Consider the following 12,050-nt stretch of genomic DNA (forward strand, 5'->3'; position numbering starts at 1 on the left):
AGAGAGAGAAGGGGATATAGAGGGAGAGGGGGATATATAGAGGGAGGGGGGATAGAGGGAGGGGATAGAGGGAGAGAGAGAGAGAAGGGGATATAGAGGGAGAGGGGGATATATAGAGGGAGGGGGATAGAGGGGAGAGAGAGAGAAGGGGATATAGAGGGAGAGGGGGATATATAGAGGGAGGGGATAGAGGGAGAGAGAGAGAGAGAGAAGGGGATATAGAGGGAGAGAGGGGGATATATAGGGAGGGGGGGATAGAGGGAGAGAGAGAGAGAAGGGGGATATATAGAGAGAGGGAGATATGGGGATTTTATAGAGAGAGGGAGGGGGGAGCTATAGTGGGGGGGATTCTTGTCAATGTCATCTCAGCAGCCAGATCAGGAGGAGGCTGGAGCCACGGTGGAGTCAGTTAGCGGTCACTGGTTCTCGGCCTGTCACAACAGAGAGAGGATGTTGATTTCAGAAGAACACAGTATAAGGACATGCCATTTGACAGACCACAAGAACAGATGTACTGGATGTAGAACCAATGTGCCTGCTTTAGTTCCACAACCACAGCCTGCTGTGCTTACAGGTGATGTAATACTGGGATTGAAATGAGAGCTCTGTTACAACCAACCAGGTACAGTAGTTCTATAGCCTGGCTCCAGATCTGTTGATGTACTCTTACCAACTCTACCGCTGTCCTTGGCGTGACAATGAGGGATAGCACAAACAGACTGGCACTCAGGCTAGTAGTTTGAGGGATTTGAAATGGAAGTACATGTGTAGGTCTACTGTCATCATCATCATCATCATGGATGAAACAGGGAGCAGTAAGCAGCTGTTATGGTTTAAAAAGCAGGTACTACTGTCTGGAGTAGCCTGGTTTGGTGATATGGGGACCCAGATAAGTAACTGATGTCCGTTTGTCTATCCACATTTCCACAACTAAAACAATACTTTTTTACCTTTTTACCCAAAGGACTTGTAGCTGACGTTTGTAACGGTAACAAGTTCTAACGGCACACAGGTTGCGTAAGACATGATGACCAGGCTTTATCCTGACAACATCCATGCTGAACAACAGAAACCTGCATGCCATTGAGGGAAGAAGTCACATGATGCTGAACAACAGAAACCTGCAGGCCATTGAGGGAAGAAGTCACATGATGCTGAACAACAGAAAGCTGAACAACAGAAACCTGCAGGCCATTGAGGGAAGAAGTCACATGATGATACATTGCTGTCTCTTTCTATAACAACAGTCAAACCAGCACAGATCTGGAACCATAGAATGACTAGGAAGGAAGAGCACAGATCTCACTAAGCTGACTGATAGAGGAGCACAGATCTGAACCAGGCTAGGATGACTAGAGGAGCACAGATCTGGAACCAGGCTAGGATGACTAGGAAGAGTAGAGGAGCACAGATCTGGAACCAGGCTAGATGACTAGGAAGAGTAGAGCAGCACAGATCTGGAACCAGGCTAGGATGACTAGGAAGAGTAGAGGAGCACAGATCTGGAACCAGGCTAGGATGACTAGGAAGAGTAGAGGAGCACAGATCTGGAACCAGGCTAGGATGACTAGGAAGAGTAGAGGAGCACAGATCTGGAACCAGGCTAGGATGACTAGGAAGAGTAGAGGAGCACAGATCTGGAACCAGGCTAGGATGACTAGGAAGAGTAGAGGAGCACAGATCTGGAACCAGGCTAGGATGACTAGGAAGAGTAGAGGAGCACAGATCTGGAACCAGGCTAGGATGACTAGGAAGAGTAGAGGAGCACAGATCTGGAACCAGGCTAGGATGACTAGGAAGAGTAGAGGAGCACAGATCTGGAACCAGGCTAGGATGACTAGGAAGAGTAGAGGAGCACAGATCTGGAACCAGGCTAGAATGACTAGGAAGAGTAGAGGAGCACAGATCTGGAACCAGGCTAGGATGACTAGGAAGAGTAGAGGAGCACAGATCTGGAACCAGGCTAGGATGACTAGGAAGAGTAGAGGAGCACAGATCTGGAACCAGGCTAGGATGACTAGGAAGAGTAGAGGAGCACAGATCTGGAACCAGGCTAGGATGACTAGGAAGAGTAGAGGAGCACAGATCTGGAACCAGGCTAGGATGACTAGGAAGAGTAGAGGAGCACAGATCTGGAACCAGGCTAGGATGACTAGGAAGAGTAGAGGAGCACAGATCTGGAACCAGGCTAGGATGACTAGGAAGAGTAGAGGAGCACAGATCTGGAACCAGGCTAGGATGACTAGGAAGAGTAGAGGAGCACAGATCTGGAACCAGGCTAGGATGACTAGGAAGAGTAGAGGAGCACAGATCTGGAACCAGGCTAGGATGACTAGGAAGAGTAGAGGAGCACAGATCTGGAACCAGGCTAGGATGACTAGGAAGAGTAGAGGAGCACAGATCTGGAACCAGGCTAGGATGAGTAGGAAGAGTAGAGGAGCACAGATCTGGAACCAGGCTAGGATGACTAGGAAGAGTAGAGGAGCACAGATCTGGAACCAGGCTAGGATGACTAGGAAGAGTAGAGGAGCACAGATCTGGAACCAGGCTAGGATGACTAGGAAGAGTAGAGGAGCACAGATCTGGAACCAGGCTAGGATGACACATGCCCACCTCTGGAGTAACAGCAGACCAACTGACAGGCACAAACACAGTGACACAGCATGCAGAGAGGTAACTCCACAAGACATACCAACAGACCGGCACAAACAAACTCCACAAGAAAAGCAATCACAGAAACCTGATGTTATATAAAACCAAACCAGCACTGCTGACCTGAACAGATCAGACACAAGCTGGGATCTTTACAATGACGTACAAGTTGGGTTGTTCTTTTTACATCTGTTAGTGAACTTCTTTGTGTTATAGAATCATCTTATCGGTAGGTACGGAAGTGGGGGTTGCTGTCACAAGAGGACAGTTACAGCGCCCCCAACAGGCCAGCACAGCAGCAGCCTGCACCACTTTGATGTCATGTACAGCAAATGCAGCCAAAACGGTCCAATAGAGGTTTAGGCCAGACATAAGGAAATACAGTGCCTTCGGAAAGTATTCAGACCCCTTGATTATTTCCACATGTTGTTGCGTTATAGCCTTTTTCTAAAATGCATAGAAAAAAATAATAATCTTCAGCAATCTACACACACTACCCCATAATGACATCACACTACCCCATAATGACAAAATGAAAACAGGTCTTTAGAAATTTGTGCACATTTGTTTTTTAAATAAACTTATTTAAATAAGTAGTCAGACCCTTTGCTATGAGACTCGAAATTGAGATCAGATTCATTCTGTTTCCATTGATCATCCTTGAGCTGTTTCTACAACTTGATTGGAGTCCACCTGTGGTAAATTCAATTGATTGGACATGATTTGGAAAGGCACACACCTGTCTATATAAGGTCCCACAGTTGACAGTGCATATCAGAGCAAAAACCAAGCCATGTGGTCGAATGAATTGTCAGTGGAATCCGAGGCAGGATTGTGTTGAAGCACAGATCTGGGGAAGGGTACAAAAACATTTCTGCAGCATTGATGGTCCCCATCATTCTTAAATGGAAGAAGTTTGGATCCACCAAGACTCTTCCTAGAGCTGGCCGCCCGGCCAGCAATCAGGGGACAAGGGCCTTGGTCAGGGAGGTGACCAAGAACCTGATGGTCACTCTGACAGAGCTCCAGAGTTCCTCTGTGGAGATGGGAGAACCTTCCAGAAGGACAACCATCTATGCAGCACTCCACCAACCAGGCCTTTAAGGTAGTGGCCAGACGGAAGCCACTCCTCAGTAAAAGGCACATGACAGCCCACTTGGAGTTTGCCAAAAGGCACCTAAAGGACTGTCAGACCATGACAAACGAGATTCTCTGGTCTGATGAAACCAAGATTGGACTATTTGGCCTGAATGCTAAGCGTCACGTCTGGAGGAAACCAGGCACCATCTCTACAGTAAAGCATGGTGGTGGCAGCATCATGCTGTGGGGATGTTTTTCAGCGGCAGGGACTGGGAGACTAGTCAGGATCCAGGCAAAGATGAACGGAGCAAAGTACAGAGTGATGCTTGATGAAAACCTGCTCCAGAGCGCTCAGGACCTCACACTGGGGCGAAGGCTCACCTTCCAACAGGACAACGACTAAGCACACAGCCAAGAAAACCCAGGAGTGGCTTCGGGACAAGTCTCTGAATGTCCGTGAGTGGCCCAGCCAGAGCCCGGACTTGAACTCGATATAAACATCTCTGGAGAGACCTGAAAATAGCTGTGCAGCGACTCTCCCCATCCAACCTGACAGAGCTTGAGAGGATCTGCAGAGAAGAATGGGATAAACTCCCCAAATACAGGTGTGCCAAGCTTGTAGTGTCATACCCAAGAAGACTTGAGGCTATAATCGCTGCCAAAGGTGCTTCAACAAAGTACTGAGTAAAGGGTCTGAATATTTCTGTAAATGCGATATTTCAGATTTTTTTAATGCAAAAATGTTCTGAAAACATTTTTTTGATTTGTCATTATGGTGTATTGTGTGTAGATTGAGGGGGGGAAAAAACGATTGAATCGGTTTTACAATATGGCTGTAACGTAACAAAATGTGTAAAAAGTCAAGGGGTCTGAATACTTTCCAAAGGCACTGAAATCTGTCAGACACTGTACAGTCGTGGCAAAAAGTTTTGAGAATGACAAATATTAATTTTCACAAAGTCTTCTGCCTCAGATGGTATGATGGCAATTTGCATATACTCCAGAATGTTATGAAGAGTGATCTGATGAATTGCAATTAATTGCTTCAGGGCCCCAAGAAAGTCCAGCAAGTGTCAGGACCGTCTCCTAAAGTTGATTCAGCTGCGGGATCGGGGCACCACCAGTACACAGCTTTCTCAGGAATGGCAGCAGGCAGGTGTGAGTGCATCTGCACGTACAGTGAGGCAAATACTTTGAGGATGGCCTGGTGTGTCAAGAAGGGCAGCAAAGAATCCACTTCTCTCCAGGAAAACCATCATTCACAGACTGATATTCTGCAAAAGGTATAGGGATTGGACTGCTGAGGACTGGGGTAAAGTCGTTTTCTCTGATGAATCCCCTTTCCGATTGTTTGGGTAATCCGGAAGAAAGCTTGTCCGGAGAAGACAAGGTGAGCGCTACCATTAGTCCTGTGTCATGCCAACAGTAAAGCATCCTGAGACCATTCATGTGTGGGGTTGCTTCTCAGCCAAGGGAGTGGGCTCACTCACAATTTTGCCTAAAGAACACAGCCATGAATGAAGAATGCTACCAACATCCAGGAACAGTTTGGTGACGAACAATGCCTTTTCCAGCATGATGGAGCACCTTGTCATGAGGCAAAAGTGATAACTAAGTGGCTCAGGGACCAAAACATTGATATGTTGGGTCCATGGCCAGGAAACTCCCCAGACCTTAATCCCATTGAGAACTTGTGGTCAATCCTCAAGAGGCGGGTGGACAAACAAAAACCCACAAATTCTGACAAACTCCAAGCATTGATTATGCAAGAATGGGCTGCCATCAGTCAGGATGTGGCCCAGAAGTGAATTGACAGCATGCCAGGGCAGATTGCAGGTCTTGAAAAAGAAGGGTCAACACTGCAAATATTGACTCTTTGCATCAACTTCATGTAATTGTCAATAAAGGCCTTTGACACTTATGAAATGCTTGTAATTATACTTCAGTATTCCATAGTAACATCTGACAAAAATACCTAAAGACACTGAAGCAGCTAACTTTGAGGAAATTAATATTTGTGTCATTCTCAAAACTTTTGGCCACGACTATATAGTCAGTCAGACACTGTAGAGCAAGAAATATATTCTGGTTAAGGCTTAGACTACACACCCTTCAGGCTACACGCTGACTGAAAGTTGGATAGAATCATCTGCTAAATGGAATATATATATATATATATATACATATACACACACACACACATACAGTAGATATACACTGAGGATACCAAACACTAGGAAGCTGCTGTCAGAGACATTATACCAAACACTAGGAAGCTGTCAGAGACATTATACCAAACACTAGGAAGCTCAGAGACATTATACCAAACACTAGGAAGCTGTCAGAGACTACCAAACACTAGGAAGCTGCTGTCAGAGACATTATACCAAACACTAGGAAGCTGCTGTCAGAGACATTATACCAAACACTAGGAAGCTGCTGTCAGAGACATTATACCAAACACTAGGAAGCTGCTGTCTGGAGACATTATACCAAACACTAGGAAGCTGCTGTCAGAGACATTATACCAAACACGAGGAAGCTGCTGTCTGGAGACATTATACCAAACACTAGGAAGCTGCTGTCTGGAGACATTATACCAAACACTAGGAAGCTGTTGTCTGGAGACATTATACCAAACACTAGGAAGCTGCTGTCTGGAGACATTTACACCTTTTAACCACGGATCTTATTTATGTTCCAGTAACAGGAATAAACTGGAGGCTTCATGTGTGTATAGTAGTGGGGCAAAAAAGTATTTAGTCAGCCACCAATTGTGCAAGTTCTCCCACTTAAAAAGATGAGGCCTGTAATTTTCATCATAGGTACACTTCAACTATGACAGACAAAATTAGGAAAAAAAATCCAGAAAATCACATTGTAGGATTTATAATGAATTTATTTGCAAATTATGGTGGAAAATAAGTATTTGGTCAATAACAAAAGTTTCTCAATACTTTGTTATATACCCTTTGTTGGCAATGACAGAGGTCAAACGTTTTCTGTAAGTCTTCACAAGGTTTTCACACACTGTTGCTGGTATTTTGGCCCATTCCTCCATGTAGATCTCCTCTAGAGCAGTGATGTTTTGGGGCTGTGGCTGGGCAACACGGAATTTCAACACCCTCCAAAGATTTTCTATGGGGTTGAGATCTGGAGACTGGCTAGGCCACTCCAGGACCTTGAAATGCTTCTTACGAAGCCACTCCTTCGTTGCCCGGGCGGTGTATTTGGGATCATTGTCATGCTGAAAGACCCAGCCACGTTTAATCTTCAATGCCCTTGCTGATGGAAGGAGGTTTTCTCTCAATCTCACGATACATGGCCCCATTCATTCTTTATTTTACACGGATCAGTCGTCCTGATCCCTTTGCAGAAAAACAGCCTCAAAGCATGATGTTTCCACCCCCATGCTTCACAGTAGGTATGGTGTTCTTTGGATGCAACTCAGCATTCTTTGTCCTCCAAACACGACGAGTTGAGTTTTTACCAAAAAGTTATATTTTGGTTTCATCTGACCATATGACATTCTCCCAATCTTCTTCTGGATCAACCAAATGCTCTCTAGCAAACTTCAGATGGGCCTGGACATGTACTGGCTTAAGCAGGGGGACACGCCTGGCACTGCAAGATTTGAGTCCCTGGCAGCGTAGTGTGTTACTGATGGTAGGCTTTGTTACTTTTGTCCCAGCAGGTCATTCACTAGGTCCCCCCGTGTGGTTCTGGGATTTTTGCTCACCGTTCTTGTGATAATTTTGACCCCACAAAGAATCTATCTTGCGTGGAGCCCCAGATCGAGGGACATTATCAGTGGTCTTGTATGTCTTCCATTTCCTAATAATTGCTCCCACAGTTGATTTCTTCAAACCAAGCTGCTTACCTATTGCAGAATCAGTCTTCCCAGCCTGGTGCAGGTCTACAATTTTGTTTCTGGTGTCCTTTGACAGCTCTTTGGTCTTGGCCATAGTGGAGTTTGGAGTGTGACTGTTTGAGGTGGTTGTTACTGTAATTTAGTTATGCCCCAGGACCATGCCCCAGGACTACCTGACATGATGACTCCTTGCTGTCCCCAGTCCACCTGGCCATGCTGCTGCTCCAGTTTCAACTTCCACCTGACTGTGCTGCTGCTCCAGTTTCAACTGTTCTGCCTTATTATTATACGACCATGCTGGTCATTTATGAACATTTGAACATCTTGGCCATGTTCTGTTATAATCTCCACCCGGCACAGCCAGAAGAGGACTGGCCACCCCACATAGCCTGGTTCCTCTCTAGGTTTCTTCCTAGGTTTTGGCCTTTCTAGGGAGTTTTTCCTAGCCACCGTGCTTCTACACCTGCATTGCTTGCTGTTTGGGGTTTTAGGCTGGGTTTCTGTACAGCACTTTGAGATATCAGCTGATGTACGAAGGGCTATATAAATACATTTGATTTGATTTAGTTATTCCAATATGTTTTCATTAATTGAAAACCCTTAATCTATTTTATGAGAATTTGTAAGATTCTTGTTTGCATAAAATAGACGGAGACCAGTCTTAATAATAGGGAACAAACATTTTTCTCGGAGCTCGCTGCCACGTTACCATGAGCAACAGTTTATATACAATAACATGACGTCATTTCATTGCTTCTGGAATGAATCCCCTCCTCTCGACCTAAAATTAATTGAGTTTAAAAGTTCATTCCAACTCACTAACACACTCACAGGTCACACAACATAACTGAATTAACTTTTGACCCCTCACCATTATCGATCACCACTTAGCTGACAGTTCTAATTAACAGAAAACCTAGGAATGCACTCACTGCCTTATCTAAAACACCCCAGAGCTCAGTTTGGTTTTCTTATATTTAATTACTCCTTGTTCATGCCACATAATCCCTTCTTATAAACTCATATTGTTAATCAGATATAATAAAACAGAGTATAAGTTTACTTAGTTACAGTTCCATTTAAAATGAGAATATTGTTTAGTAATTTATTCCTAACAGTTGTGGACAGGTGTCTTTTATACTGATAACAAGTTCAAACAGGTGCCATTAATACAGGTAACGAGTGGAGGACAGAGGAGACTCTTAAAGAAGAAGTTACAGGTCTGAGAGCCAGAAATCTTGCTTGTTAGAAATACTTATTTTCCACCATAATTTGCAAATAAATTCATAAAAAATCCCACAATGTGATTTTCTGGATTTCTTTTCTCATTTTGTCTGTCATAGTTGAATTGTACCTATGATGAAAATTACAGGCCTCTCTCATCTTTTTAAGTGGGAGAACTTGCACAATTGGTGGCTGACTAAATACTTTTTTGCCTGTATATAATATCATTGTGTATGTGTGCCATTCAGAGGGTGAATGGGCAAGACAAAAGTCAAGTGCCTTTGAACGGGGTATGGTAGTAGGTGCCAGGCGCAACAGTTTGAGTGTGTCAAGAACTGCAAAACTGCTGGGTTTTTCATGCTCAACAGTTTCCCATGTGTATCAGGAATGGTCCACCACCCAAAGGACATCCAGCCAACTTGACAACTGTGGGAAGCATTGGAGTCAATACGAGTCAGCATCCCTGTGGGGCGCTTTCGACTCCTTGTAGAGTCCACGCCCCAACGAACTGCGGCTGTTCTGAGGGCAAAAGGGGGAGATGGGCATGTGTCTGTCTGTCTGTCTGTGTAGGGTGAAGATCCCCCTAGATGCTGAACTTCAGTCAGTTTTGTATTTTCCCCACTAATGGTTAAGGTTAGGATATGGGGAGGGGAAGCTGATCCTAGATCTGTACGTAGGGGAAACTGGAGAAGTGGGTGGTTGTTTAGCTATCAGATGAAGCAGCAGCTTACAGAGTAATATGAAGTAGTATTTTACCATCTCATCTCCCCAGCAGCTAGTCTGCTTGTTGGAGCCATTCCAGAACTAGCACACCTGATTCCACTACTAAGGGCTTGATGGTTAGTTAGTTGACCAATTAAAATCAGGTGATACTCGTCCAGAAATAGATCAGATATGTGGGATGGCTCATGGTACTGGAGGAGAGGTTTGGGAAACACGACAAGAGAAATTACATTTATTATCCCAAACAAGAAGCTACGTTATGTTGAGGTGATAGTAGAAATATAGTCAACATGTTTTACACACAAACTATTACCCTTTAACACAGGAAGTCCTAGAGAATAGAAAAACAATAAAACAAATTGTCCCTGTGAATTAATCACCTTTCAATACAGACATGTTTGGATCCAAAACGATATCCTGGTTATTTCATGTGATGAAGGTCATTTAGTTAATGGTAGTGAGTGTAATGATTATGTATTTTAAAGGTGCAGTGGACAGATGAATCCTCACCTTTTTCTCTTCTTTTCAGAGTCTGTTATGCTGGGCTTCGTCTGCTTGGGGTCTGTGATCTTGGGGGTCCAGTTAGACACCCTCTCATCGCGCGGTCTCTTGCGAGCACTGTGACAAAAGCAGCAAAAATGGATGCAAGTCAATCAAACCTTTTTGCCACTAAGTTTAGCACCAGCACTCTGATCAGAATAGAGGCAATCAATAAAGGAATCTTCTCCTTACATCCCCAGACTCTTTGGGACAGTTTCCGGTATCAAAAATGAATTCATGTCGAAAAATGAAAATTAATATGTTTTAGTCGAGGAATACACTTAATCTGTGTCCAGGAAACCAGCCCTTAGAGAAACACTGCAAATACAACCAACTAAAAGTAGCAGTGTCTCTTCTCTTACAGCACCACATCCCCACACTACCAGGCAGCCCGTCCCCACACTACCAGGCAGCCCGTCCCCACACTACCAGGCAGTTTGTCTCTACTACACCAATACTCACTTAGCTGTGCTCTCGTCCACATCCTGTTCCTTATATGGTGACTCTGTCCCCGTCGTTCTCTCCCCCAGCTCCGCGTCCCCTCCCTCTTTCCCCAGGGACACCCGGCTGCCATTGTATTTCTCCAGTGGACACTTGGAGGGTGGCTGGGTAGGAAGAAGGGATTCAGAATCAGACACTGGGTCCTGGTCCTCTTTAGATAGCTCACGCCACATTTTCTGGAGGAAACAGAGAAAGAGGGGAGAGAGAGATTAATTCAAATAGAACTTTAATGAAATCACTTGGACTCTGAGCCAGCCGCCCCACAGGTGCTCTACTTGTACTAGAGAGGAGTCCCCCATGATGTACCTGGCCCCTTACAGCTAGATAGGTGCATTAGCCGCCTGTAGCTCGGTGCGCTAGCCGCCTGTAGCTCGGTGCGCTAGCCGCCTGTAGCTCGGTGCGCTAGCCGCCTGTAGCTCGGTGCGCTAGCCGCCTGTAGCTCGGTGCGCTAGCCGCCTGTAGCTCGGTGCGCTAGCCGCCTGTAGCTCGGTTCGCTAGCCGCCTGTAGCTCGGTGCGCTAGCTGCCTGTACAGAGCAGTCTCCCATGATGTTCTTGGCTCTCTCCATCTAGCTAGGTGTGTGGTTAGGGTTAGCTTTGTTACCTGTACAGAGCAGTCTCCCATGATGTACTTGGCCCCCTCCAGGACGGCCCTGTAGGAGAAGCGTAGCTGGTCAGGAGTCTGGATCAGACCCATACGGTACTTCCTCATGTCCAGCAGCACAGCTTTGATGTCCACAGATGATGGGTCTTTCCTCTTGTCCATCTGACACCACAGAGACAGACAAAGACACCACAGGTTCAGTGGTTGAGAGCTGAAGACGTATTTGTTGGCTGTGAACATTCCTTTTGCTTAAAATGCTCATCAGGTTTATTCCATTTAATATAATTCAATACAACTATTTATTCCCTAATTGCCAATTAAGAAAGGCAATTTAGGTTAGAAAAATATCCACATATAATACAGTACAGAGACATCACTCTCACGTAGTGTTTATAGCATGGGTGTCAAACAAGAAAATGTGTAGAAATGATAATGAACCTACATGTCGTCTCGTAACTCTCCCCAGCTAGCTAACGGACCTACATGTCATCTCTTCACTCTCCCCAGCTAGCTAACAGACCTACATGTAGTCTCTTCACTCTCCCCAGCTAGCTAACGGACCTACATGTAGTCTCGTCACTCTCCCCAGCTAGCTAATGGAACTACACTCTCCCCAGCTAGCAAACAGACCTACATGTAGTCTCGTCACTCTCCCCAGCTAGCTAACAGACCTACATGTAGTCTCTTCACTCTCCCCAGCTAGCTAACGGACCTACATGTAGTCTCATCACTCTCCCCAGCTAGCTAACGGACCTACATGTAGTCTCGTCACTCTCCCCAGCTAGCTACACTCTCCCCAGGCAAACAGACTCGTCACTCTCCCCAGCTAGCTAACAGACCTACATGTAGTCTCTTCA

The 12,050-nt window shown here is 45.4% G+C and overlaps 1 protein-coding gene across 1 annotated transcript in view; it reads right to left on the bottom strand.

Moving 5' to 3' along the window:
* Positions 1-246: 246 nt before the first annotated feature.
* Positions 247-12,050, bottom strand: part of ptpn2b (protein tyrosine phosphatase non-receptor type 2b) — a 31,779-nt gene continuing 19,975 nt past the window's right edge. Inside the window, exons 7-10 of the mRNA XM_024395184.2 lie at positions 11,194-11,355; positions 10,553-10,767; positions 10,061-10,168; positions 247-431 (exon numbers count right to left, since the gene is read on the bottom strand). Of these exons, the coding sequence (XP_024250952.1) occupies positions 410-431; positions 10,061-10,168; positions 10,553-10,767; positions 11,194-11,355 (507 nt within the window). The 3' untranslated portion in view covers positions 247-409. The remainder of the gene's footprint in view (positions 432-10,060; positions 10,169-10,552; positions 10,768-11,193; positions 11,356-12,050) is intronic.

Source organism: Oncorhynchus tshawytscha, unplaced genomic scaffold (assembly GCF_018296145.1).
Source record: "Oncorhynchus tshawytscha isolate Ot180627B unplaced genomic scaffold, Otsh_v2.0 Un_contig_4682_pilon_pilon, whole genome shotgun sequence".
NCBI lineage: Eukaryota > Metazoa > Chordata > Actinopteri > Salmoniformes > Salmonidae > Oncorhynchus > Oncorhynchus tshawytscha.